The 24,704-nt window shown below is 37.0% G+C and overlaps 1 protein-coding gene across 1 annotated transcript; it reads left to right on the top strand.

Annotated features, from left to right (window-relative positions):
• The first annotated feature begins 2,515 nt into the window (after positions 1-2,515).
• Positions 2,516-17,778, top strand: LOC134532825 (acidic fibroblast growth factor intracellular-binding protein). The gene is made up of 7 exons (XM_063369739.1): positions 2,516-2,819; positions 4,129-4,327; positions 5,016-5,135; positions 6,304-6,411; positions 9,977-10,204; positions 10,639-10,893; positions 13,194-17,778. The coding sequence occupies exons 1-7, from the start codon at positions 2,705-2,707 to the stop codon at positions 13,270-13,272; spliced, it is 1,104 nt and encodes a 367-aa protein (XP_063225809.1). The 5' UTR covers positions 2,516-2,704; the 3' UTR covers positions 13,273-17,778.
• Positions 17,779-24,704: the final 6,926 nt, after the last annotated feature.

Below are 24,704 nucleotides of genomic sequence, written 5' to 3'. Positions count from 1 at the left end.
AATAAAAATAAAAATAATAGTAAGTATTTTATAGGGTAATTTCAAACCCACTTGTAATTTATGCTATTACTATCTTTATTGCATACTGATTATGTGTTATATGTTCTGTTTCACTTTTAATTATACTTTCAGTAGTTTCATATGCTGTAATTAATAACTTATAAGTAAAATGTAATTGTATATTTTGTTTTGTGAAATTGTATATTTTATGTTTTTTGTGATATTGTATATTTTGTGTTTTGTTTTTGTGAAACTTTATATATATATATGTACTGGACATTTATCATACCCCAGAAATGGGGTCAAAGGATATGAAATAAAAAATAAAAATAAAAAATAAAATGGTATGACAATGGCAAGTCAATGCTTGAAGATTCTTTTTGATTGTGGCATAGTTGTAGCATCAATGACATTTGATGGTGCTGCATCAAACTTATCTATGGCTGAACACTTTGGAGCCAAGTTTTCAGTACCTGATATGAAAACTTAGATCACAGATTCTCATACAGGTAAGCCTATAGGTATACCTGTTTCTTGACCCATATCACATGTTGAAACTTGTCAGGAACTGTTTGGCCAGCAAGGGTAGTTTAGTGGATGAGAATGGAATTATTCTGTGGAGGTTTATTGAGGAATTAGAAAAACCTTCAAAGGTCTCAAGGTTTACATGCGGCAACAAAAGTGGGAAAACGCCACATAAATTGGTCTAGCGAAAAGATGAAAGTGAAGTTAGCTGCACAAACATTCAGCCAGTGTTGCTGATGCTTTAAAATTTTGTAGCCAAGATTTACAGTTGGTTGAATTTGAAGGATCTGAGTCTACCTTCAGATTTATAGAAGTTTTCAATAATTTATTAGATATTTTGAACAGTCGAAACTTGCTAGCAAAGTGTTACAAAGCACCTCTATCTGAACAAAACATTGACAAAGTGAAGGAATTCTTGGTGTCGCAAAGAATTATATATTGACATTATGTGAATCATCAGGTGGGAAACCAATGCATTTGAGCAACACAAAGACAGGTTTCATTGGATTCCTTGTATGTATTGAAAGTTTATTGCATTTGTATGATTACTTATGTGGTAAAAAAAACTTGATGAAATTTCTGTTGACATACAAAGTAAGCCAGGACCATCTGGAATTATTTTTCAGTGCAGTAAGGGGTCATGGGGCCATAACAACAATACAACTGTGAAACAGTTTCAAGCAGCTTTCAAGCGCCTGCTAGTGCACATACAAATAGACACCACCACATCTTCCAACTGCCAAGCTATTGATTCCACCACTATTTTGAATGCAAGCAGTGGAAAAGGAAAATTAGTGATCCCTTCCTCAACATACACTGTAGTGTTCCTGTTGCTGTGGAAAGTGTTGAACATGACCACAGCTACAATACACTAGCGAGTTCTACCAGACTGAGTGAATATGTAGATGATGTAGTGGGGTACATTGCTGGCTTTGTTGTAAGGAAGTTGAGATTAATTTTGACAATTGTTGTAGTGCACTAGTTGCAGAGGAAATGGGTTTAAAGCTTCTGAACCGGAAGAATATTGGTGGATTGGTGAGACCTGCTGAAGATGTAAAGTTATGCTGTTTGGATGAAAAGTATTGTAGGATTGAGCTCTAAATTTCACTTTGCATAAAGTTTGTTTGAACACTGTTTTGTGTAAAATAATGAGAGGCCTCGATCTATCTCTGTTCCCTGTGCTAGATGAACATATACTGTATCAGCAACCCTTACATAACCATAATAAGATACAACTTTAAAAGTCCATACTTACCAGATAGTACATAAAAATTAGATTGTATCACACAGGAAAACAATATTCAGATCCTTGTACCAGGAGAGAGTTAGGAGTGTGTGCACAAAGTTAGTGCTGTTTAAAAATCAGTAAACCTGTGTAAGTATTTATTTGGTGCATATTCAGAACCATTTTTGTTAATGAAGGTAATGCATCAAGGGATGCAGTGGTAATTTTAATTATGTGAAACCACGAAGTCATGCATTTCGTAACACCAACACTAAATAGTTAATGCTACTGAGAAATGCTTTGAACATTCACAAAAAATTTTCCGTGCAATATATGGTTTTAGATTGAGTATCTATACAGCCCAGATCTGTGTCATTCTATAACCTAACGAAATATTTTTTTTAGACATTTGATAAAAGTACAATTAGTTAATATTCTTTAATTTTAGCAACTTTTTTGTATATTTCATCCCAGCTCAACATGACGAACGAGACGCTATCATAAAATTATTGTATATTTAAAACTTCATTATGCCAACACTGAGTTAACATTTTAGGTTTTCAAGTTTCTAATTATTCTATAATTGAACAAAACACGCAATATAATAGTGTTAAAGTAATTCTAAGTAAAACACATTCGAAAAAAAAATTATGCTGTGAGAAGGACGAACACTTAACACTTCGCATTATGCTCCAAAATACGCCGTACATCAGTAAAATGATATAAATAAAACACAGGAATATTTAAAGCACCTTTATTGACGTGTAAGTCATTTAATTATCACCATACCTTACAGCAAATACACGCATATGTATTCTAACTAATTCAGAACCATGTTTCGTATCACGAATTGCCATTACGTTGCAAACAATAACAAACCCGAGTGGCCCACAATCAGCTGTTTTATGTTGACCTCAAGGCGGTTGTTTGGAGCGCATAGACGACGCAGGGTCTATGATATATATACGTCGTTGGGAAGAAAGAATGTTTGCTGAAGTAGATGTTTTCATTAGTAATTACACCTTAGTAGATCCAGAGGTGTACCAATTATGGGTTGATGGATATTCTTGTATGTAACTCATAAATATGATCCGTTTTTTTTGTGAAGATTTTGAAAGAGAGCCTCTTTTCTGAAAATAATTTTCTAAAATGCCTATATTTTTTTTAATGCCTGATGTTCTTTTCAATCATTTCGTGAGGACGTTTTGATACTTCACTAAAAACACTTTTAAATTAGGTTCGCTACATTTTTATAAAATATAAAATAGGATTGTTGGTCAGGTTATATTGCTGTCAAGTACTACGGATTATCCGTAATCATTATTGTTTTTGACGTCCAGTCACTGAATTGTGTATGTGTTATGAAATGTTGATAATAAGGAAGACGTAAATTACTTAACATGAATTTTAATCATGATACTTATTTAGTTGTATCGCGTATCCAAGTCTATCTCTTGATCCTAATGGAATGATCCTGAATACATTGATCCTATGGTACATGATGCTTGCTGTTTAAATTTAATACATCAAAAGATCCTGGATAAAACAAAAATTGTGATGTAACAATGAATAATGTTTGTATTATCAAATCAAATAAAAATTTGAAAATGATTTCTTTTTACTTCTTAACATTGTTTGTATTGTAATATTTTTGTTATGTCCAGGATCTTTTGACGTACTAAATAAAAAAAAAGCACAGGATGAATCTTACAGGATCATGACATCAGGATCAAGGTATAAACTTGGATACGTGATACGGAACAATTACCTTTTTTATTTAATGTGAGAAACTATAATTAATAAATAAAATGAGGTAGCCACTGTTGATTTTTAACTAAATATATATTCCTGATTGTTGTCACTGTCCTACTGTTTTCTTTTCTTGATACTAACTGGAACTTTTAACATAATGAATGCTTTACATTCTCAAACATAAGTAAAATAAATAACATACGACAAGACAACCTAAGTTAATATTAAAAAAAAAATGGGTGTGTGATCACAGTGCATGCTGAAAACGAAGCTTTACATTTCAACAATCCACATGAACAATGAAACAAAATGGTCAATATGTGTGTTACTTGCCATGATTCCGGCTGTCCTGTGTCCACAAGAAGCGGCGGTCAGCAAGACGAGTGTGTCACAGTGTCAGCAGCATAAAACAAATGCAGCACTAGAATTGCTTCACTAACGCTTGCCCGGGAGTGACGTGCTCATTATTCCCCCTCCCCTCTCCGTAGAGCCCCCCCCCCCCCCCCCCCCCCCCACATTCGTTATGCTCTGAAGAGTCATTATCGTGACGTGCAGGACCCTAGCAATACATGTGTGTGTTTGGGCTCCAGAAAGGGGAGGCGGAGCGAGAGAACGTGTGTGCGCAGCATGCGACGCGGTGCAGATCCTGCACCAGAGGGGCGTGACGCAGCAGATGGGCGCGAGCCTGGAGCTGGTGGCATCGGACGTGCTGGACCACTACCGCACCTACAGCCTGCTGGAGCGCCTGCTGCACAACCCCCCCAAGCTGGAGGAGCAGCTCGCCTTCCAGATAGAGCCCCACGCCAGGAAGCTGCTCATCGAGAAGTGAGTGGTCGACCCCGGTCACTCCTTTTCGAAACCACAGCTTCTGCGATTTAAAACTGTGCTGTGCAGCATCAGTTCACACATAAGTTATTTAGGCACCTAATATCAGTTGATAATCTGCATACAAGCCATTAATTTTGAATTGGAATCATCCACCAAAATATGGATGGGAACATTGAACAGAAATTAATATATTATTTAAAGTATAAGAAAATTTCTGAATACTATATGGTTGTAAAAGTTTCACAAATATGCATTGACAGTAGTTAGAATTCGGGGTTTAAAGGTAACACTAACATATTATGAAAAAATTTCAGATGTGCTAAATAACCATGGAGGTTCAAAAATCTATGGTCTTTTAATAAAGCAGAGGATCCAGGAGTTTAGAGTTTGAATCTAAATCCAGCCTTTTTTATTTACTGTTTTCCATGCTGCTTCTCTGAAACACTTCAGGCAAATGCAGATTGGTTCTGTACTGTAAGCTATGGCCGTAGTCTTTCTCAATGTTCCTGGTCAGTGTTGTGTGTTACCATAGCCAATGACCTCTCTGTCAATGAGACGTTAAAACCAGTTAAATTTTAAAATAATTAAAAAATAATAGGAACCACAAATTAAGTTCTTATTGCAGCGAATAAAAGCTAGGTCAAAGTAAAACATTAGGTGTTTGACTCATCCCTTATTTTTCCAGGTATTATGAATTTGATAATGCAGTTATAAGAGAACTACTTGGGAAGAAGTTGTCGTCACGACATCGCAAAGACCTGGATGAAGTGAGTGAGAAGACGGGAATCCTGTTGAAGTCATGCAGGTGCAGTATGTTTTTAAAGAGCATGTTTCAGTATGATTTGTAGTATGAGTGTATCAGTATCATTTATTTTGTTCCTTTATTTTCAGAAAAAAATGTAGGACATAGCTATTATGAGCATTTTTTCATATATTCTCTCGTTAAGTTGTATTTTAATAGGGTTTTTAAATTGCAAGTTGGGTTTGGGTGCTGATTGAAAGTGGCATTTTGAAAACCCTTTAAATAAAAAAAATAGGCCTAGTTTGCCATACGGCTAACATGTTCTATAACATCTACTGTTGTAAACTTAAAGGTGCACTTAGATATGATGGGATGCAAGTTAGTTTTTAAATTTTAGTGTCTTAAACTTGGAATGTTGACCATCAAAACAATTGCCTCCTTGGATGTTATGTGGTCTCTATTATATTTATTGTAATTCAATTATTGTAAAATATTGAGTTACATATCTTGACATTTGATGAAACTTTGTCAGCATAATATTGTGGTGAAATAAAACAATTTGTATTTATGGTGCAATTAATTTTAATGACTGCTTATGTATATAGGTAACCATTTGGCAGTTATTGGTTAGGTTAAAGAATAAATTCAAACCAAATTCTACACACTTCTATTCAAACTATAGGTTTTCAAAGCTGGCTGACTGCAAGATGTTTTCGGAAAGAGCACAGAAGGTTCTCTTGGTTAATGTTCTCAGGGATGAGTGTTCTTTTGACCTGTCTGGTTTGCTTTCCGCAAGAAGGCAACCACCACTATGTATCTTGGCTGTGGAGGTGGATTGTACAGACGTTTCGCTCTGCATGGCAGCAGGCATCTTCAGGGTTGAGAAATAAACTGAGAACTATCTTCTAACTCTCACTGGATTTTCAAACCTGAAGATTCCTGCTGCAGTGCACACACCACCACTTAAATGCAACTCAACCTCAAAAGCCAAGATTGTACATATATTAGGCAGTGGTGAAAAGCTTGCATCTACTTGAAAGACAGAGCAAACATCCCAAGAACATTTTTTATTGACAATGACTGTGCACTCCACTCCAGAATTTGTATTTTGTTTAGGCACCTTTTATGTGCTTGGATTTTTCAATTTGTGTGACTATTGTACATATGATAAAGAGTAGAGCTGTGACTTATTCAGCACATAACTATGCAGTCACTTGTGTGTTTTTACCAGGAGACAGTTTGACAATGTCAAGAGGATATTCAAAGTGGTTGAGGAAATGCAGGGCTCAGTGTCCCAGAACATTCGGACAAACTTCTTGCTATCAGAAGAGTTAGCCAGGTAAGAGTGCCATCTCATTCATTTCTGCAAAGAATATTAGTCTAGTTTTACAATCACTAATGTGCAGTTCAAGGCTTAGTCAGATTTATAACCCATAAGCCAGGTGCAGCAACTGCTGTAATATAAACCCCAATTGCAGTGTTACTTGCATTGTGCTTTCGTGAAACAGGAATATGATTTTCGTACTTAATGAGGGTATCATCTGATATTGTAAAAGGTATTTTTTTAATTGTTAAGCATTATCAGTAAATATTTGCTGTATGCTGTGAAACCCGCCTTCCGTCCAACATGCGTCCCCGACAAACTCTGGGTAAATACAATTTAAAATATGGAATACCTAAAAACTTTTAAGAGCTCACAAAAATCAATTCCTCTATTTACCCAAGGTGTCGAGACAAAAATGTAAATGTTATCAAACAAATTATAGGCTAGTCTTTGGCTAATAGTAATAAAAATGCAGAGTACAAATATGCAGAGTTTTATTAAATCATACTTCATCACGATACTTCAAATGGTAATACAGTTGTAGTGGCAGTTCCTGGATTTTAGTATGAGCATAACCATAAATTACATAAATTACGCCCGTATAAACAACCACACTGAAACATTATAAGTCAGTGCTGATTAATATAAAAAAATACAATAATAACACATAATGATATTAAAAGATAAATTATATAAAATCCCTAAATATATATATATAAAATTTTATGTGTCCTAGTGGGGCCGGATTTAATCGTCGCCACACGCAAACGATTACTCGCCTTCCTGGTATATGATGAACAGCTGTGTCCCTGACCTTCACCAAAATAACTCTGTCCAGTCAAAAGCGCCGTGTGCCGCCACAGTATATGCAGGGGGCCGAGACACAGTTCCGTTAACAAACTTATTTCCAAAGACAAAGTTCAAATTTTAAAGATTCTTGACGTAAATTTAAACTTCGTACGAAATTGCGGGACTGCTTAACTTTTCTCAACGTAATTGTGAGTAGCATAGACACAGTTATGTTAATGATAGTTCATTCAAACTTTTTCCACCAAACTTTGCTTATTATGGAAATTTTTTTTGTGCCAAATCCAAAAAATACTACGTGTCGTCTCTTTACCTTATTGAAGTATTCTCTTGCGAGGTACTTCCTTTTGTACCAGCTCAAGGTACTGCCCCATCCATGCCAATCCAGGCACGGACTGCCTGGCGGTGTGTCAAAGCATTATACACCTCTCCCGCTGCGGTCCGCAGTCCGTCACTCCCCGAGGCTAACAGCTGACTTCCACACCCGCACTATGGCGCTGGTGACGTCAGACTTCAAAGCGACAATACCGCGCCCAGTAGCGGGCCATAGAACCAATATCAATATACAGTATTAAAGAAACTGAATCAAACCAAACAAATGAATAATAAATAAAAGAACTATTCACAAAAATTAAATAATTAAAAATACTGCGACTGACTTTTAAAGATTAAAACGGTAATTTAAAATTGAAATAATTAAGAAAAAACAGAACAGCCAAAAATAAAAATTTTAATGTGGCCTGGTGGCCACAGCTGCTACAAATCTTTTAAAAGGAATTTTGTAGGAATTGTCAGTCATTACAGTCAGCACTATTTAGATCTGGAATTCTCTAGTTGGGAAAATCTGTAATCATTCAGATATTTTGGGTGGATATGGAGTTCTTGAAATTTTTCGAAGTGTAGAATTCATAAATTTGTATATAATCCATAATAATTTTTTTTTTTTTAATAGAACCAAATCATGAATAGAATGATACAGAATTTTCAAATTTTTTAACTGTACTCATGTATTTTTTTCTTGCCATAAAGCAGCATTGATGTCGATAAAGGGATATGCCAATGTGTAAGCCAATGTGACTAAATATGCCCCTTCCCACGCATTTTTTCTTGTTGAAACCTCCCACCAGTGATTTATGTGTGTACGTGTGTGCTACTGTTTAAATAGCATGCTGGGTGCCCCAAGGGGATGACATAGGCTCAGTGCCATGCACCCCTAACGAATGCTAAATTTATTTTAACTGTTCAGTTTTATGTCCCAAGGGTCTTGCATCTTTTACAGGTTTTAGTAAAGCATGAAGACAGAGTTATGTTTAATGAGAAGTAAGCATGTTTAATAAATGTTTCTGAATGCACTCCCAAATCAGTGAATTTTTGTGAATATTATATTAATTGCCACTTTATTAAGGAGTACTATTGTAAGAATGGTTGTAGAATTTTACCTAAGATAATTAATTATTCACTTTCTTTTGCCAGTGGCATGAATCAGAACAAAATTAATGATCTTTTTGTAAGGTGCAGGGACATCAACATGCCACCATTGGGGGCAGAGCTTTTCCCAGTCTCTCATTACATTAATACTGAGGTAGGTCGCTGTTTGCACTCAGATGATATTAACTTTGTATTCGTACTTAACTTCGTTTTTAATGTATATTCTTAAAACACTTTCTTTTATCCTTGGAGCCTACCTCAAGTACCTATGAGACTATTTAATAAATTTTAATACCTAGTGATCAATAAGTCAGAATTGGAACATTAACACACAAGAGACTGAAAAACATTATCCAGCCAAGAGGGTGGCCTTGACCTCATGATTTAAATTGTGTGCCACAGGGCCTTTTATCCACTTATTATTTGGTTACGTAATTATTCATGTACCAGCACAACACGTAGTAGATCATTTTGGCTGAATCACATTTCCAGTTCAACCAGTGGTGACTACATACCTTCAAAGCGAGGTGTCTAGGGCTCCAGAAGCCCATGTGTATTGTTAAGTAACATCAAATAATGTGCCAGGTCATTTTTGGTGGTATGGTAAGGGAATTTTGAGTCTTGTCAGCACATGGGCAACGTCAAATCCCCAGTGTCTCCGCAGAGTCTGTGTTGCCCTTATCACATTTATTTATTGCAAATTTTAGTTATACATAATGTGTTTATAAACTTTTTCAGGTATATTTTCAAGTGTATATATAAATGAGGTTATGTTCCCATTTTATTATGCCAAGTAACGAAGTAAGTATAACTTCTAATGTACATACATGGACCCATAATTTTTTTTTTAACTTTACATACCTATCTTAAAATTTTGGTAAAGCATTTCTTAGAACAAAACTAATTACATTCAAACTTCAGATTAGCAGAATAAATATTTTTATTAGTTAGTATATTATGATAAAATGTGCCTAGTACTCCTAAAACTTGCATATCATTGTTTTACCAAAGTGATTGTTTTTCTATTATTTTCGTGCAGATACGTGAATACATCTATGTATTTTATATGTACACAAATGTGAGTATTCATTTGTTCATGTATATTTTTGTGCTATTCTTTTGTTAGCTTTTACTGTTTAAAATGCCTTCAGACACATGCCAATACTATGTTTCTCACATTCCTTATTGTACTCTATAGGACTTAATTCGAGTACAAGCTTGATGATTAAAAAATAAAAAGGTTAGTAGTAACTGTCAGGTGATACTGCAAATGTTCTGAGAATAGGGGAAGACTGCAGTGATTGTATAGCTCAGCTAAAACGGTATTGGGGTTGTATTACAACAGGCGCTACGGAGCTATTGTGTTCCTCGCTTGCATACGGTTTGAAACGGGCAAGCGGAAGCTGCAGCATCTCACGTTCCCTGACTTCTACCACTGTGCCCAGGCCATGATGGGGTGCTGGACTTACGGCGAGAATAACTCTGAGTACGACGACACCGATCTAGATCGAGAGTTTCTCCTGGAACTGCGAGATGTCCGTGTTCTACTCGACAAGGAGAAGGAACACAAACAGTAAGCACGCATGTTTCTGGAGCAGCATTATGTTTGTAGCTCCTGCTAAGTGGTTGGACTGGGGTGCCTTCTAAAAATTTAGTTACCTAGTATGTATAGTAACCACAGTGTGGCAAGAGGGGGACAGCACTCTCCACAAAATAAGCTCTTTGGGACAAAGGATAGCTTCTGCCAACACAAGGTTTCAAGGAATAAATTATCTGTATTTGTCTGCAGTTCAAGTGCCTGTAACCTACATTGACAGAAAATTTCAACTATAAATTATAAATGCCTCAGTTAATGCACTTGCAAAAAAAAAATCTGTATTATATTGGCATATGCGTTGACTTTGTGACATCTTAGGAGGTATGAAAATCATATCCTATGTTAGGTCATGATTGGGTCTGGAAGCAGGCAGGAGGTGGTAGTGTCGAAGCGCAGATCCTTCCTTCCAGCCTGGTGTGCCAGCGTCTGAAGCCACAGCTGCTGGAGCGGTCGTACCAGGAGCTGGACGGCAACTTCAGGTCGTACACGCGGGCCCTGGTGGGGCTGGCCTGCAACTTGCACCGCACGCGCGAGCTGCGCATGCTCTTCATGGAGCTGGTGGAGCGCTGCCTGGAGCCGTGGAGGCAGGTCGCCTGGTCCCACTCCGACCTGCGCCACTTCCTCTCCGCCTACTTGCAGTGCGCTCTCGAGATGGACGTCTTCAGGTAGCTCGCATCCTGACGAGACCTTTAGCCATCCGTCATTCACCCCTCATTGTCTCTGATGACCTTGATGCACCAACATGTTCAGCCAGAGGCTGTTCCCAATCCGACCTGCGGCACTTTCTCTTTGCCTACCTGTAATAAGCCCTCCAGATGGACATCTTCAGGTAGCTTGCATCCTGACGAGACCTTTAGCCACCCGTCATTCACCCCTCATTGTCTCTGATGACCTTGATGCACCAACACGTTCAGCCAGAAGCTGTTCCCAATCCGACCTGCGGCACTTTCTTTCTGTCTATATGTAGTGAGTCCTTGAGATGAATTTTATTCAGGTAACTCGCTTCCTATCCAGGTTCCATTGCCGTAAACCACCCATTCATTCACCTCCATATTGTTTTCTCATGACTTCGATATCATCAACACACTGTGTTAATTCATGTATTACTTCTGTACTCTAGAAGTAGTGGTGTTCTGCAAGAGGCAGTGAGCCTCTGAACGTTTTTATCTGTTCTATCTGTGATATCTGTGAGCTAGTGTTATACTTAAAGATTTGGAAGATACGCTCCCCTATATTTCATTATGTTGTTGTCAAATTTTTTTGTTTTTCCTGAAAACCAAGTCGTAAAACATTGATTTTATTTTGACTTTCCAAAGCTTTGCATACCCATTTTATGCTGGCTAAGGTACTATAATTTTTTTTTGTACTACATTATTTTACTCATTTCATACTTTAATTTAGTAGGCGCTGCCTAACACATTGCGTACTTTAATTCAGTAAGCGCTGCCTAGTTGGTAACACATTTAATACTTTTTTTTTGAATAGGTGCTGCCTAGTTGATTTTATTACAATGAAAATGTTTGCTTATGTTTGCTGGGAAACATAACATCCAGCAGAACATAATAGGAACATCCATATTTTGAAGTAACTACCTGTCTCTGACTTTGAAACTCTCCAGACCTCTGGCTAGCTTACATTTGGTCGAGATTTCACATACATAGCAAATAAAAAGCTTGATTGAAAGTTGAAAAAATAATTATATTTAAGTTCCCAAACTGTTACTGTGGATGATTGATTACTGAAATAACATTTTTCAGACAAACATTTACTATTTTTATTTGTGCTTTACTAAAATTCATATGTCACAGTGGCTGCCATCTTCTGACTACTAAAACAAATACCTACATTTTGAAAATTCAAAATGGTTGCACAAAGCACTGCCCTGGCTACAAAATAGGAGTTTACCAGTATAAATCGAAGGACTCCATCCTCTGAACAATGAAGAAATTACTCTGTCGTCGTGGGCAGTTGCCGACAACTTTGGCCAAAATCTCGAAATAAACGTTCATAAACACAAAAAAAGGTTGAATATAAACAGTAGAGCCCTAATCACAGCTGCTAAATTCTCTGCCTCTACATTCTTAATTAAATCTGTGCCACTGCCAGAAATGCAACCTCTCAGTACCTTGTACAGACACTGACTAACTCCATGGCCGCCATTCTCTTCTGAGAAAGACAAAAGTGTCCATGTGACATAATTTCAAACCAATCAAAAAACACACAGAAAAAATATTAGCCAATACAAGTGCATGGCAACAGTATTTCAACCAAATCATGAGTCTTTCCCACGCACAAGTACCTCTCTCTCTCTCCAATGCTTATGTAACTGGTAAACTATTGCATCAGCCAGGTTTCAAACAAAGAACCATAGAAAAAACAAATACAAAAAAACTTAAATACTGAAAACATAACTAAGTAAAAAATTTTAATAAGTAAGCAAAATTAAATAAAAATACCTTGAAATGAATTTTTCACAATAAAGTAAACAAGCCATCATACATGTTAAACATGTGAATTAATGTAAACAACAGCCAACAAACACAGTCTCTAATACACAATTTCGGCCCAAAAGTATAAATTTCTGTTATTTACTTGATGATAGAAAACCTAATCAAGTATCATTTCTTATACAAAAAAAAACTAATAGTCATTTACAAAGTGAGGCCAGCTGTTGGGTGGGTTTTTACAGCTTGAGGGGAAAAATGTCATATGCTGAAAATTATGTATTTAACTTCACTCATATTGTACACAAAAGTAGTTAATTGTTATTAAAATAATTATTGGATTTTTAAAAGTCCTTAAGAAATGCAAAAAGGTCCTTTAAAATTTTAATTTCTTTAGTAATTAACATTTAACTTAAAAAAAAAAAACTTAAATATTTTGAAAATAATTCAAGATCATGATAAATAAATCAGACCAGGCTCACTGCAGCTTTTCAGTTCTTTATATTGGTTTTTGTTGATAGGGAGGGAGACTTGAAGAGTGCTTGGGAGCGTTTCATGACTGTCATCACGGCCTGCCTGCTACGGATGTACCACACGTGAAGCTCTCTGTGTACAGCACTGCATGGGTGGTGGGAGGTTGGAGTTATGTACAGTCACAAGGGAATTTCGTACTTTTTTTTTGTTTATGTGAGATTCTTTGCTTGCATGCAAGAAATCTCTGTCTGAAAAAAATTGTATGATTGTTAGTATTTGAGAAATGAACTAGCATATACATTCTCATACCATATTTATCCACGTTTTGGATCACATTTTATGTCAATTTATAGTTTTAAAAAATGCAATGCGGCCCTAATGAGAGTTTTTCACACTTTGGGTTAAAAACGTGTGTGTGTGTGTGTGTGTGTGTGTGTGTGCGTGTGTAGAGAGCACTATCTTGACAGGTGTTTATGATGTAATTGTGCCAAAAGAAAATAGAAGTCTTCTCCTATGTCTTTTTGTTAGGTAGTGCATGGGGGGGGGGGGGGGAATAGGGGTTTTTAGATTTGGGGGGATAGAAAGAGAGAGAGAGTGAAGTGTGCCATCTCATAACTAGAGACACGGAAATTTCGCGAATCGCGATATCGCGAAATAACACCGCAATTTACCTTAATTCGCGACAAAACACCGAAATCGCACAGCATCGAGAAATAAAACTGATAATAATGAATTAGACCACCCATGCAAGACATCGCGAAAAACAAGTAAACACGACGTTGACGGCACATCGCCATTTTTCTAAGTTTCAACATGGCCGCTTTGTAGTAATGAAAGTAAATAATGATTTACAGTATTCCCGTCACGTAATCATTACAATTTGAAACGAAAGCAGTAATTGCAATCATAAACTAATTAAAAAGAGAAAAATGTACCTGAGCATCAACACAAAGTTAATAAAAAATACCGGCGATGTTTTCAACACAATATAGCTGCCATGATTTTCAACCCGCTGTATTTACACATTAATCTTGTAGAGAAATATAAAATTTTAATTCTTCCTTTCATGTTGAACAGTTAACAACCTCATGCTTTCAACTACGTTTGACTGGCTTGGCAACCTACTCGTTAGAGCTGTAGGTGTAGCAAACCGTATGTATTCGGTACTGACTGAGTAACGGGTGCGCCATCTAGTATCGAGTAACGAAACGTTACACACGGCTGGATTTCGTTACTCGCATTTTTCGTATGTTTTACGCATGCGCGCGCATATTCAATGAATTTACGTTACAAAGAACGATGTTTGTTTATTAAGTATAATATGGAAATTTGTCGTCCAAGTTTTTTACTGTTTATAAGAAAGTATTTTTTACAAATTAGAAATATGTATGTTTTTGTTATTTATTATCGCGTATTTTCACGTTTTTTGTTGTTTTTATCTTAAAAGAGATAATATAATAAAACCGCTCTAATGAGATTTAATTGTTTCTTGGTTAACAAAAACTGTTAATTATCAAATATTGTTAATTGTTTATATTCTATTTATTATTATTTACGTGACGTCATACTGTACGCGTACGCAATACGACTCGATTCGTTGCTGCAACATAACATTGCATGTTATGCGGTATCAGAAGTAACGAGTAACGTAGCGACACGATAGTAACGAGTACTAATTGTTATAGTAACGAATACATACGGGTACACTTTTTTTCGTTACTTTTACACCTCTACTACTCGTAAACATGAACACATGGCACTACGCCGATTGATAAGCAAAATCAGTGACCTTTAACTGCCGTAACTACACTTCTCAGCAAATGCAATACGACCGCAGAGCAAGTGAATACGGCGTCAACGGGACAAAGAACAGCAGCAAGAAATATTAAAAGAATACTAAGTTGAGACATGCCGTGCCGAGGCAGCGCGCTAGGCTAGGCGGCACCGGGCCGTGCCGAGCTGTTTCAAGCCTACAATTTTTATTTGCCAATAGTGTTGACTTTAGAGTGCAGTATACGAGTATACGCCGTGCCACTATTATTTAGCCAAGCAAAACTTGTAGGTCATAAAACCATTCTCAAAAGTTAAAGTAAACATGAAAAACCAAAACAGCGAAATAAAACCGAAATTTGATTTTTTCAAAACGAAATTTAAGGAAAAATAAAACCATTTTTACGGGACTCTACTCATAACTATCATCCTAATATAAAAAGACAAAGAAAAACAAGGGTCAATACAACTGCTGTATTACTTAAAAGCCAGCCGAGACATGGAACACAAGGATTCCACTTGTATTCCTGGAACACTAGTGGTGCGACCCTTATTCGAAGGCGACAATTACGATGAAAATGTTAGATTTTTATGCCTAATATTAAAGGTGTGTCCCATACGTTGTGGCAACTCTTCTGCGGGTAAATATGGTAATTGTAATTTATAGTCATACTCTGCAAGTTATTTACACAAGTGTACACAGTAAAATTGTAGTAAGTAGTGTACAGAAATATTAATCAATAGGAAATAAGAAAAGGGAAGAGCATTTAATTGATTTTATATTTATTTACATTTGCCTGAAAAAATTCTTATGATTATATCAGAAGTTCAAGTCTTATGAAAGCAGGACTGTTTTTATTCTTGAGTACTGTGTTTTCTCGCATAATTGTCGCACATGTTATTCTAAAATGAAGTTTCAAATGTAGGGGCGCGACGATTATGCAGAAAAAATTTTTTTTGTTAGGTAAAGTATTCATAAAAACGAAACCCATGCATGGAAAGTACGTTTATTTACAAAGTAAACTATAAAAGAGCACGCCAAACAATTTAATTTAATAAGTCATGCAACAAAAACCTTTCTTCAACATTAAATAGAAAAACAAATTCTGTGATCCAAATGCAAGCCGAACGAACGTGTAACTACCGTAGTAAACACCACGAGAGTGCGGGATATCAAATGTAGTTAACTCTGTACCGGATAGAGAGAGCGCGTTGCATACAATCGGCGAGATATCTATATTCGACTACGTGTGTGCGCTCTATACGGGAAGCAACATAACCAAACAGTAATTGCGAGCGCTGGCTACATTTTTGTAAGCGATACACCACGGCGACGCAGACGAACAGATCATGGTTGATGGTTATAATGTTTAAAAAGACTTTAAAAGAAAATTTACACTTCAAACAGCTTCGTATTATCATTATTTAAATTAGTACGCGGTAATTTCTGATTAAATATTATATTTATGCTACATACGGAAAATATACCTACAATCGGAAAGATAGTGATATTCGACTACGTGTGCGAGCTCTATACGGGAAGCAATATAACCAAACAGTAATGATTGCAATGAGCACTGGCTACATTTTTGTAAGCGGTACACTGAGGCGATGCAGATGAACAGTGAAGGTTATGACGTTTAAAAAGTCCTTAAAAGAAAATTTACACATCAGACAGCTTCGTATTTCCGTTATTTAAATAAGTATGCTGTAATTTCGGAATAAATAAATTTATACTTTAAAATACATTGTTTTATACGGAAAAGATACCTACACAAAGTGCTCGGCATCTAATAGCAGGACCAAAAACATCATATGACGTTTACACAAGAGTTTTTTTTTTTTTTTTTTTCCAAATTATGACGCCCTAAAATATGGGTGCGACGATTATGCGAGTGCGACAATTATGCTATAAAAGAGGGTATATATGTCATCAAATTGTCTGTACTAATGGTGATTGTGTGCATATTACTTATCTCTGATTTTATATTGTGTTACTTTTTACTTATTATTTATTATGTATTACATTATATTTTAAATATTCAGTTGTGTTGATCGGTTGACTAGCAATCGCAGTGTGAAATTGGCCAATATTACCTTAATTTAGGCTTGTTTTTGCTGTAGCAGAAATTTTGGTTCATGTAGTAACTATCATGTGTGAAATTTAACTTGTTTTGGTGCTATCAATTATATGGTCAGATAAATAGGTGTCAAAGTTGTAATTATACAGTGCTTTAATTATTTTAAGTTTATTTCAAAATGCAACATGTTGATTACAAGTGTTTCTATTGTATCTGATAAATTAGATATGACTTTTTTCTTAAAGTTTCTTTACATGTTATTTTTTTTATATTATGCTTTAAAAAAAATACTACTTGAAAATTATACAGTATACCAGTATAGACTATTTTAATACAATTACACTAACTGATAAAGACTGAATTCAACTTAGTGAATACAAAATTGTACCAAGAGCTTATGAGCATGGGAGTCAGTTTTAGACATCTGTGATGGGAATTTTACATTGTATCAATCAAATATTTAGCTCTGATTAAAATGTTTTTACAACTTGCAATACACCCAATAATGTCCTCAAATTAAGTAAAGTAAAAAAAAAAAACTTTAAATTGATCCTATATGTGACAGCTAAAAAACATATGATTGTTTACAAGTTACGACTAATGAGACATACTTCAACACATAGGTGTATTTTCGGTTAAAGTGGAATACCAGAGTGGTGTATTTTCGGTTAAAGTGGAATACCAGAGTGGTGTATTTTCGGTTAAAGTGGAATACCAGAGGTGCAGCTGGAATACTGTAATCAAATAAGCAATAAAGACTGTGACAGCGTAACATGCAGCACCCGACCGTGGTAAATTTATTCCAAGTTAATTGCAATTTTGAATGTAGTAATAAGCCTCATGATGACTGGTTGTTATGATGTAAGGTATTATTAAGATACTAAGTTTTGGCTGTTGGGATAGACAAAGAGTTTCAATCCTTCAATGAATAAATATGGATGTGTTTCGTTGCAGATCTTAATGTAGTATCAAGTATTGAAAAACTAGATTGTATTCGTATGGGCAAAATATTGATAAAAATTGGTCATCCAACTGGTCAAACAAACATGGCTGCACTAGTAACATTTCAATGATGTCATAACACGGTGGTCATATCTACTCTTTATTGTATGGTCATAATTCTCCAACTTTGAGACACAATGTTGGTAGGTGTTTCAAGCGAAAATTTGACTGTGTGACTGGATAGTTATTGATTTGAAATTGTTATGTCAATTTAGTCTAATTATCTACAACCCTTGGTGTTCATCGGAAATCGCAATCGAGTTCGGATGTGTATGGTCCTTGTACCAGTCCAATAAAAGGAAATACGAGCCATCAGGTATGAATGGAGATACACCATTGGCTCCCCGCCAAAAGATGGGTCCACGCCATAGCACTTCTTCATTACCGACAAGCAGCAATTACAGTACTATCTTACCAATAATCCAACTGATATATTACTATAGGAAACAAACTGGAAAATACTTATTGATAGTTTTCTGTTTTCTGGGTACATGGTGTATTACATGTACAATTTCATAGTGGAGTCATTCTGGTAAATTCTAAACCGTTTTCACAATCAATATACCTCTTTACCCACTGCCCAAATATTGAAATTGTTTGTGCCACTATAACTTACAACCATTGCATGTTTCTCCATCTACGCCCGCCCTTTGCATCTCACCATTACTGCTAACTGGAAGGACTTGTTTGGTTGTATGAAAAACACAATTATAGGTGGCGATTTTAATGTCCGTCATACTGTTTGGGGGGGGGGGGGGACATGAGTGTTGACACAGCAGGAGGAAACTTAGCCAACTACATTAAAGCATTTGCACAAATGTTGTTCGATGATGGCCGTCCCACTTATATGGGCACACATTCACGGCGATCGTCTGCTATTGATATCACCCTTTGTACTCAGGATATGGCAGCAGACTTCATGTGGAGCATACTCCATGATCCAATGGGAAGTGACCATTACCCCATAGAACTATCCAATTGCAATATCCAGCCTCTTTATCCTCAGCTGGCCGCAGATTTAAAATCCCTCTGGTATATGGGGTATAAATATAGTATATATATATGGGAGGATTACTGATTTTACATTGAACAGAACCTAACCAACACCAGTATAAATATACAATACAACCTTCAGACAGCCTATCACATGTTTCAAGATGTAGCCACATCAGCTATAAGATTGAGCACCCTGAATAAATTTCCGCAAAATAAACTCAACCGTATTTGTGATGGACAGCGGAATCTAAAGAGTTGAATTTACTTTGCATAAAAGCTTCATGGACGTAACCGGAAACAGAGTACTAGGAATAATTCAAGGAGCATACAACTAGGTATTTTTCAACACAGACACAATTCAAACTAACAGTTAAAATTACAAAACATCATTACTGGAGACACTACTGTAGTAAACTCTTAAATAGTACTTTATCAGCTGATGTTTGGAAAGTGATAAATAGGTACTCTGAACAAGGCAAATGTGCCATTTTTCTATCAAATTCAGTCAACTACTATTTTCAGGACTTCCATAATTATTATTATTATTTTCTTTTAATTATGTAGCCTACAGCTTTCGCCAACGGCCAAAGGGTCATTATCTTCAATGTGAATCTCAATTTCAAGTCATTATCAAATATCAGAATATATATGGTACACCAATGCCTAGGGCCTGGAAAATTTCGGTGTTTTCAGTATTCAAGAAGCGGTACTTTCAAATTAGAAAAGCTGTGGTTTAAAGTCGGTATTTTCGTTATGCAATGGAAATTTTACCGGTATTTTAAATGTTGACTAAATTGTGCAGTTATTGAATATAATAGTTTACATATTTAATAAACAATCCATGTATACTAGGAATATACTAATATGCATAATAAGAGCCAATTAAATCCAAAACAGTTACACAAAACAGACACGTTGCTATAGATGTTTGCAACTAAAATTTTCTTCTTTTTTTTCGGCTGCCGATGCCACATGCTTAGCCGACTTTAGGTGTTTGTCAATGGAATCTTTTCTTTCCCATGAAATTTAGTCTATGGTGTAAAAAAGACAACTTTTTAAATTCATATTACACCTCGGACTCGCATACCCCAAACAATGGGTTCCGATAAATACTCGCGCTAAGTGAATTCGCGTCACGCGAGTTCGGCTATGCAAGCCGGCTGGTGGTTATTTTCGTTCAAAACGTGGCGAAGGAACTTGTGTGGATCAGGTAGAAAACATTCGGCTACAAACGAAAGATATAAGAACAATGCTATCCTGAAATGCTGTGACATGTTTTTGGAGTAGATAATCACAGCGACAGACCGACAGGATGCCCTCCCGTCCTTGCCGTCAGCGATATTTATTTTGACAGCTCAAGCAATTATATTTTCCACGTCCCTTCGCAGCGTAAAAAAAAGAAGAAAAAACACGTTGGAATGCAGATGGAAAATTAACTACAGTATGCAGTAAAATAAATATATTTACGGCCATGCTATATTTTTCTATTCAATAAAATTCGAGGTATTAGTGATTTTTCAGCAGAAACTGCTGTGTGACTAATAAAAAAATTGTATCATAATAACTTAAACTTATAAAGTATTTATTAACAGCGAAGGAAAGTCGTATAAGCCCATAAAAATATTTATTTTACCGAGAATGGACTATACAACCTGGCTTTTGTCGCACGCGGTGTGGGAGGGGAGGAGGTTTCTGACAGTTTCTCACACAGAAGGTTGAAATAAGGGAGGGAATGTGTTGAAATGTTAGTTGGGAAAGGAAGGGGGGGTGTTTTTACATGGCTTGTGGCTCTGGGAGTGGCCGGACGAGTTTCTTACGCTCTCGCAGCAGAAGCTACCACAGCGGCTTTTCGTGGGGGCGGGTAAGATAACATGACAGCTGAGACGGCTTTTCGTGCGATATTGGAGGCGCCGAGCTCGGCTTGACACTGCCGCGTAGGGATATTCGATATACATCGATGTATTGAAAACATCGATGTTTACAATGCGATACATCGGAACAATCCGATGTTTTGAAATGCTTTCGATATACTCGATGTATCGATGTTTTTTTTTAGTTTTTAGTAGGAAAACATTGAATCGAATTTAACCAATTAATTTCATAATAACTCAAGTTTGACCACTAAAATTTTACCTAAAATCTTTTTTCCTATTTGTTTATTTAAAAAAGAAAAGTTTATTATTCAATAGTGGACTGACATTATAATGAAGTCGCGGCCGACGTGTACTAAAAAATTGTTTTGGCAGCACTGCGCACGAGTCGGTGACAATATGATCGAGAGATTTTTGGAGCTTTGCAGCGTCGTCAATAATATAGTCATTCGTCATAAAAATGCACCACCGATGCTAACTGCGTCAGAATTATGTATACTTTCTTCGGTTTTACAAATTCTGCGACCGATTGAAGCTGCAACTAAGGAAGTGTCAGGTGATAAGTACTGCACTAGCAGTAAAGTTATACCACTTATCCATTGTCTTATTTTAAAAGTTAAACCTCTTAAAGTCGAAGAGTCTCTTGCCCAATAATTGCAGTCATTGATCCTGAAAGAGATTGACAAGAAAATGGGTGTTATAGAGAGAGTAACTCCTCTCGCTATAGCCACAATCTTGGACCCGAGGTTTAAGAAAATGCATTTCACGGACTCAATTGCTTGCTCCGTGGCTGTTTCAAAAATCAAGGAACTTATGAAAAGTAGATTACAAAATGAGTCTGTGTAATCTGATTCGTCAGTGTCAGATCTGTCTGACAAAGCAGAAGAAAAATTTTCTCTGTGGGAAGATCACCACAAATTAGTCCACAAGAGCTGGAAAACGGTGAAATCTGACGATTCTATTTCAGATGGACTATCTACTTATTTACGTAGCCCAGTCGGCAGGTTAAATGTGAACCCTTTAGAAATTTGGAATGATCTAAATATTCAGCTTCCCAAACTGCATACACTTGCATACAAATACTTAACCATAGTAGGAACTTCAGTCCCATCTGAACGTTTGTTTTCTAAAGCGGCACAAATCGCCAATCAACAACGAAATAGGCTGCAAGGCAAACGTTTAAATAAACTGTTGTTTTTGCAAAGTCTCCCAAAAGAACACTGGCAATAGGACATGACAGACTTAACAAAATTATTACATGGCCTTTACTTTTTTTTTATTAAAACAATGTTTGAATTAGTGATGGTTTGCATGAAAAGTTGTGTTCAGTATACCTGGTCTGTGTCCTGTGAATTATATTTCTTAGCTATATAGTTTACTATCTGTGTTACAATTTTCCTGATAAGATATTCTAGATAGCTTATTTTTATTTGAAAAAAGCAGTGAATCTGTGACTACGTTAAAATATTAAGAAATAATTTAAAAGATGTTTTAGGAATTCGCAATTTCATATGTAACTATCCCGACCAAACAAACCTAGCACCCGATAATACAATAATTTTTTATGTAGCTATCCTAGCCTAATTAACCGTCCGAAAGGTATTTTTTTTAGTTTCAAATGTGTTATTAGGCTAGATATGTTTGCTTTAATTGTTAAAATAGACGGTATATACGGTGTAAATTAACGTAAATAAATAACAACAAGTGATAAACGTGGGATCTGTGCATTCGGCCCTTAGTGTTAGTAATAGGGACCCGTTTAAACCCGGAACACTAAAAAAGTACTCGATGCGTACAAAACATCGATGTTTTCATACGATACATCGAAAGACATCGATGTTTTTTCAAAGTGGACACCCCTACTGCCGCGTGGACAGTCTAGAGGGGTGGTATCTATTTTTAGCCGTCTTTTGTATGCCTGCCTGCTTACAGTACAGCTCTCGCCAAGATAAAAGTGAACACATAATGCCCAACAAAGTGTAACAGACTTGTTTTTCAGCCGATTTTACTCAAATTTTCGACTTTCTCTGCTCAAATTTTTCACAGTTTCTCAAAAAAACAGTCGTATAAACGGAATGGACGCATCAGAAGGGGGGGTCGCATCAGCGGGATTCTACCGTAATGGTACTTTTCGGGGATATATTCGCAGTGTAATATAGAAATGTTGTGGTTTTCACAAATGTAGTTACTTTTCCCGTTTTCATGCGAAATTAGCGATCGCGAAAAATTCCAGGCCCTACCAATGCCTTACCCGGGACTCGAACCCAGGATCCCTCGCACCGTAAGCCGGTGTGTATCCAACTACGCTACGGAGGTCGGCTTCTATAAATATGTTGCACCTGACTATGTGCCGTCGGAAGGCCACCCTAAAGCCCGACCTGCAACCGCCAGTATCCGACCCCGCTAATGGAACGCACCCCTAGCCTTTACCCACCCGAGTCAGGCGAGCACCAGAACAACAGGTACAATCAAAGACCATGCCCTAATTAACCAGCCACCTCGACCCCAAACAATTATAAATCAAACAGAATTTAATGGTAACGTCATCTTTTATTAAAAACCCCGTCCAAGGGAAGTGCGACGTAGGAGTGCCTGGGTCACTCACGTGTAAAGTTACGTTAATACATTTGTGAGTGCGGCCTTCAGCCTAAATTAATTAGAGTATTGTGTAACGTAATTATGACCTTCCCGTTTTTATGTAAAAATCGCCACTGGAGCAGTCAGCAAGTGAAGAACAGTCTCCAGTGTGACTCGTATAATTCAAACTTGTTTAATCTAATTCCTAGAGAGTATCAGTAAATTAGGTTAACTTTTATTATTTAATGTATGAATTTAGAGCCACTTTCAATCTCTTGTTAATTTAATAATTTCCGAATAACGGAACTTAAGAAACTTTGGCGCGAAAAGACGCTGAGCCCTCCCCTCGCGCCAAAACCAGACGTCAGTACCGAGAGCTACTCACGGACCGGGGCGGACGTGCGTCCCATGGGGAGTCTTCATCCTTTGTCTCCACCGAAATTCACTACTGGTAACTATAGTCATTCTTCAAATCCTCTTCGTTGTTTAAACTCCCTGTGCGTACCCGGTCCCTTTTACGGTGTAGGGCCTAACCCATCCGCTTAAACATAAACTCCCCGCACAAAGCATTATGCGGGGCAGTGCAGCATACGTCACGGGCCGACTCCCGCCACCAAGGATTTTTGGATAATCGCCGAGTTTACAAGCACCGGCAACAACAATGTAATAAATACTTGTAATAAATTTAATCGCGAGCCGCGGTCGACACAGGTGGACCCGGGTGTCGCTGTATTGCAATTTTTGGGATTGGCCGCCTCCAATCGACCTCTCCCCACAACCTCGACTGGCGTGAGGATTTAAGATTAGTGACGGCGCATCAGAGCGCCCAGTGTCAAATTTAGTGTAATTATTGTAGGGAAATTCAATGTGCATCGTGTAACTGTAAACTTCAAGTGTAACTGTTCAATTCAATCAAACGTCCACTACGCACACTCCATGTGCGACGTGTATACGACTGTGTAAAACCGAATCCGTGTATGTTATTGTGTGAACCTTCCTAATTTAGCCAGGAATCAGTGTTTTATGCTGTGCAGGGCCCGTAACGTGTCAATAGCCAGGGATCCCTTCAACCATGTCCACTGCCGACGGTCCTAGCGGGCCATGCAGTGGCATTCGCACCCAATGACCCAACTCTTGGTTAGACACAGAGCTAGCCTGGCGCTCTCCCGGACACACTTTCATTTAAAAAAACAGCCTTCCTGCTAGGAACCACGCCCGGACTCGAACACGAGAACCCGGACGACGGCAATACGAAGAAAGT

This window comes from Bacillus rossius, chromosome 6, assembly GCF_032445375.1.
Source record: "Bacillus rossius redtenbacheri isolate Brsri chromosome 6, Brsri_v3, whole genome shotgun sequence".
Classification (NCBI taxonomy): domain Eukaryota; kingdom Metazoa; phylum Arthropoda; class Insecta; order Phasmatodea; family Bacillidae; genus Bacillus; species Bacillus rossius.
The sequence above is the reverse complement of the archived record's forward strand: the minus strand, read 5'-3'. Positions and strand labels throughout refer to the sequence as shown.

What these genes read in the sequence shown, in the direction of transcription:
- LOC134532825 (XM_063369739.1), top strand. Translation starts at nt 2,705, where the DNA reads ATGATATATATACGTCGTTGGGAAGAAAGAATGTTTGCTGAAGTAGAT. An exon ending in CTATCAGAAGAGTTAGCCAG is followed by an intron (nt 6,412 to 9,976) that starts GTAAGAGTGCCA and finishes GTATTACAACAG; the next exon opens with GCGCTACGGAGCTATTGTGT. An exon ending in CTCGAGATGGACGTCTTCAG is followed by an intron (nt 10,894 to 13,193) that starts GTAGCTCGCATC and finishes TTTTGTTGATAG; the next exon opens with GGAGGGAGACTTGAAGAGTG.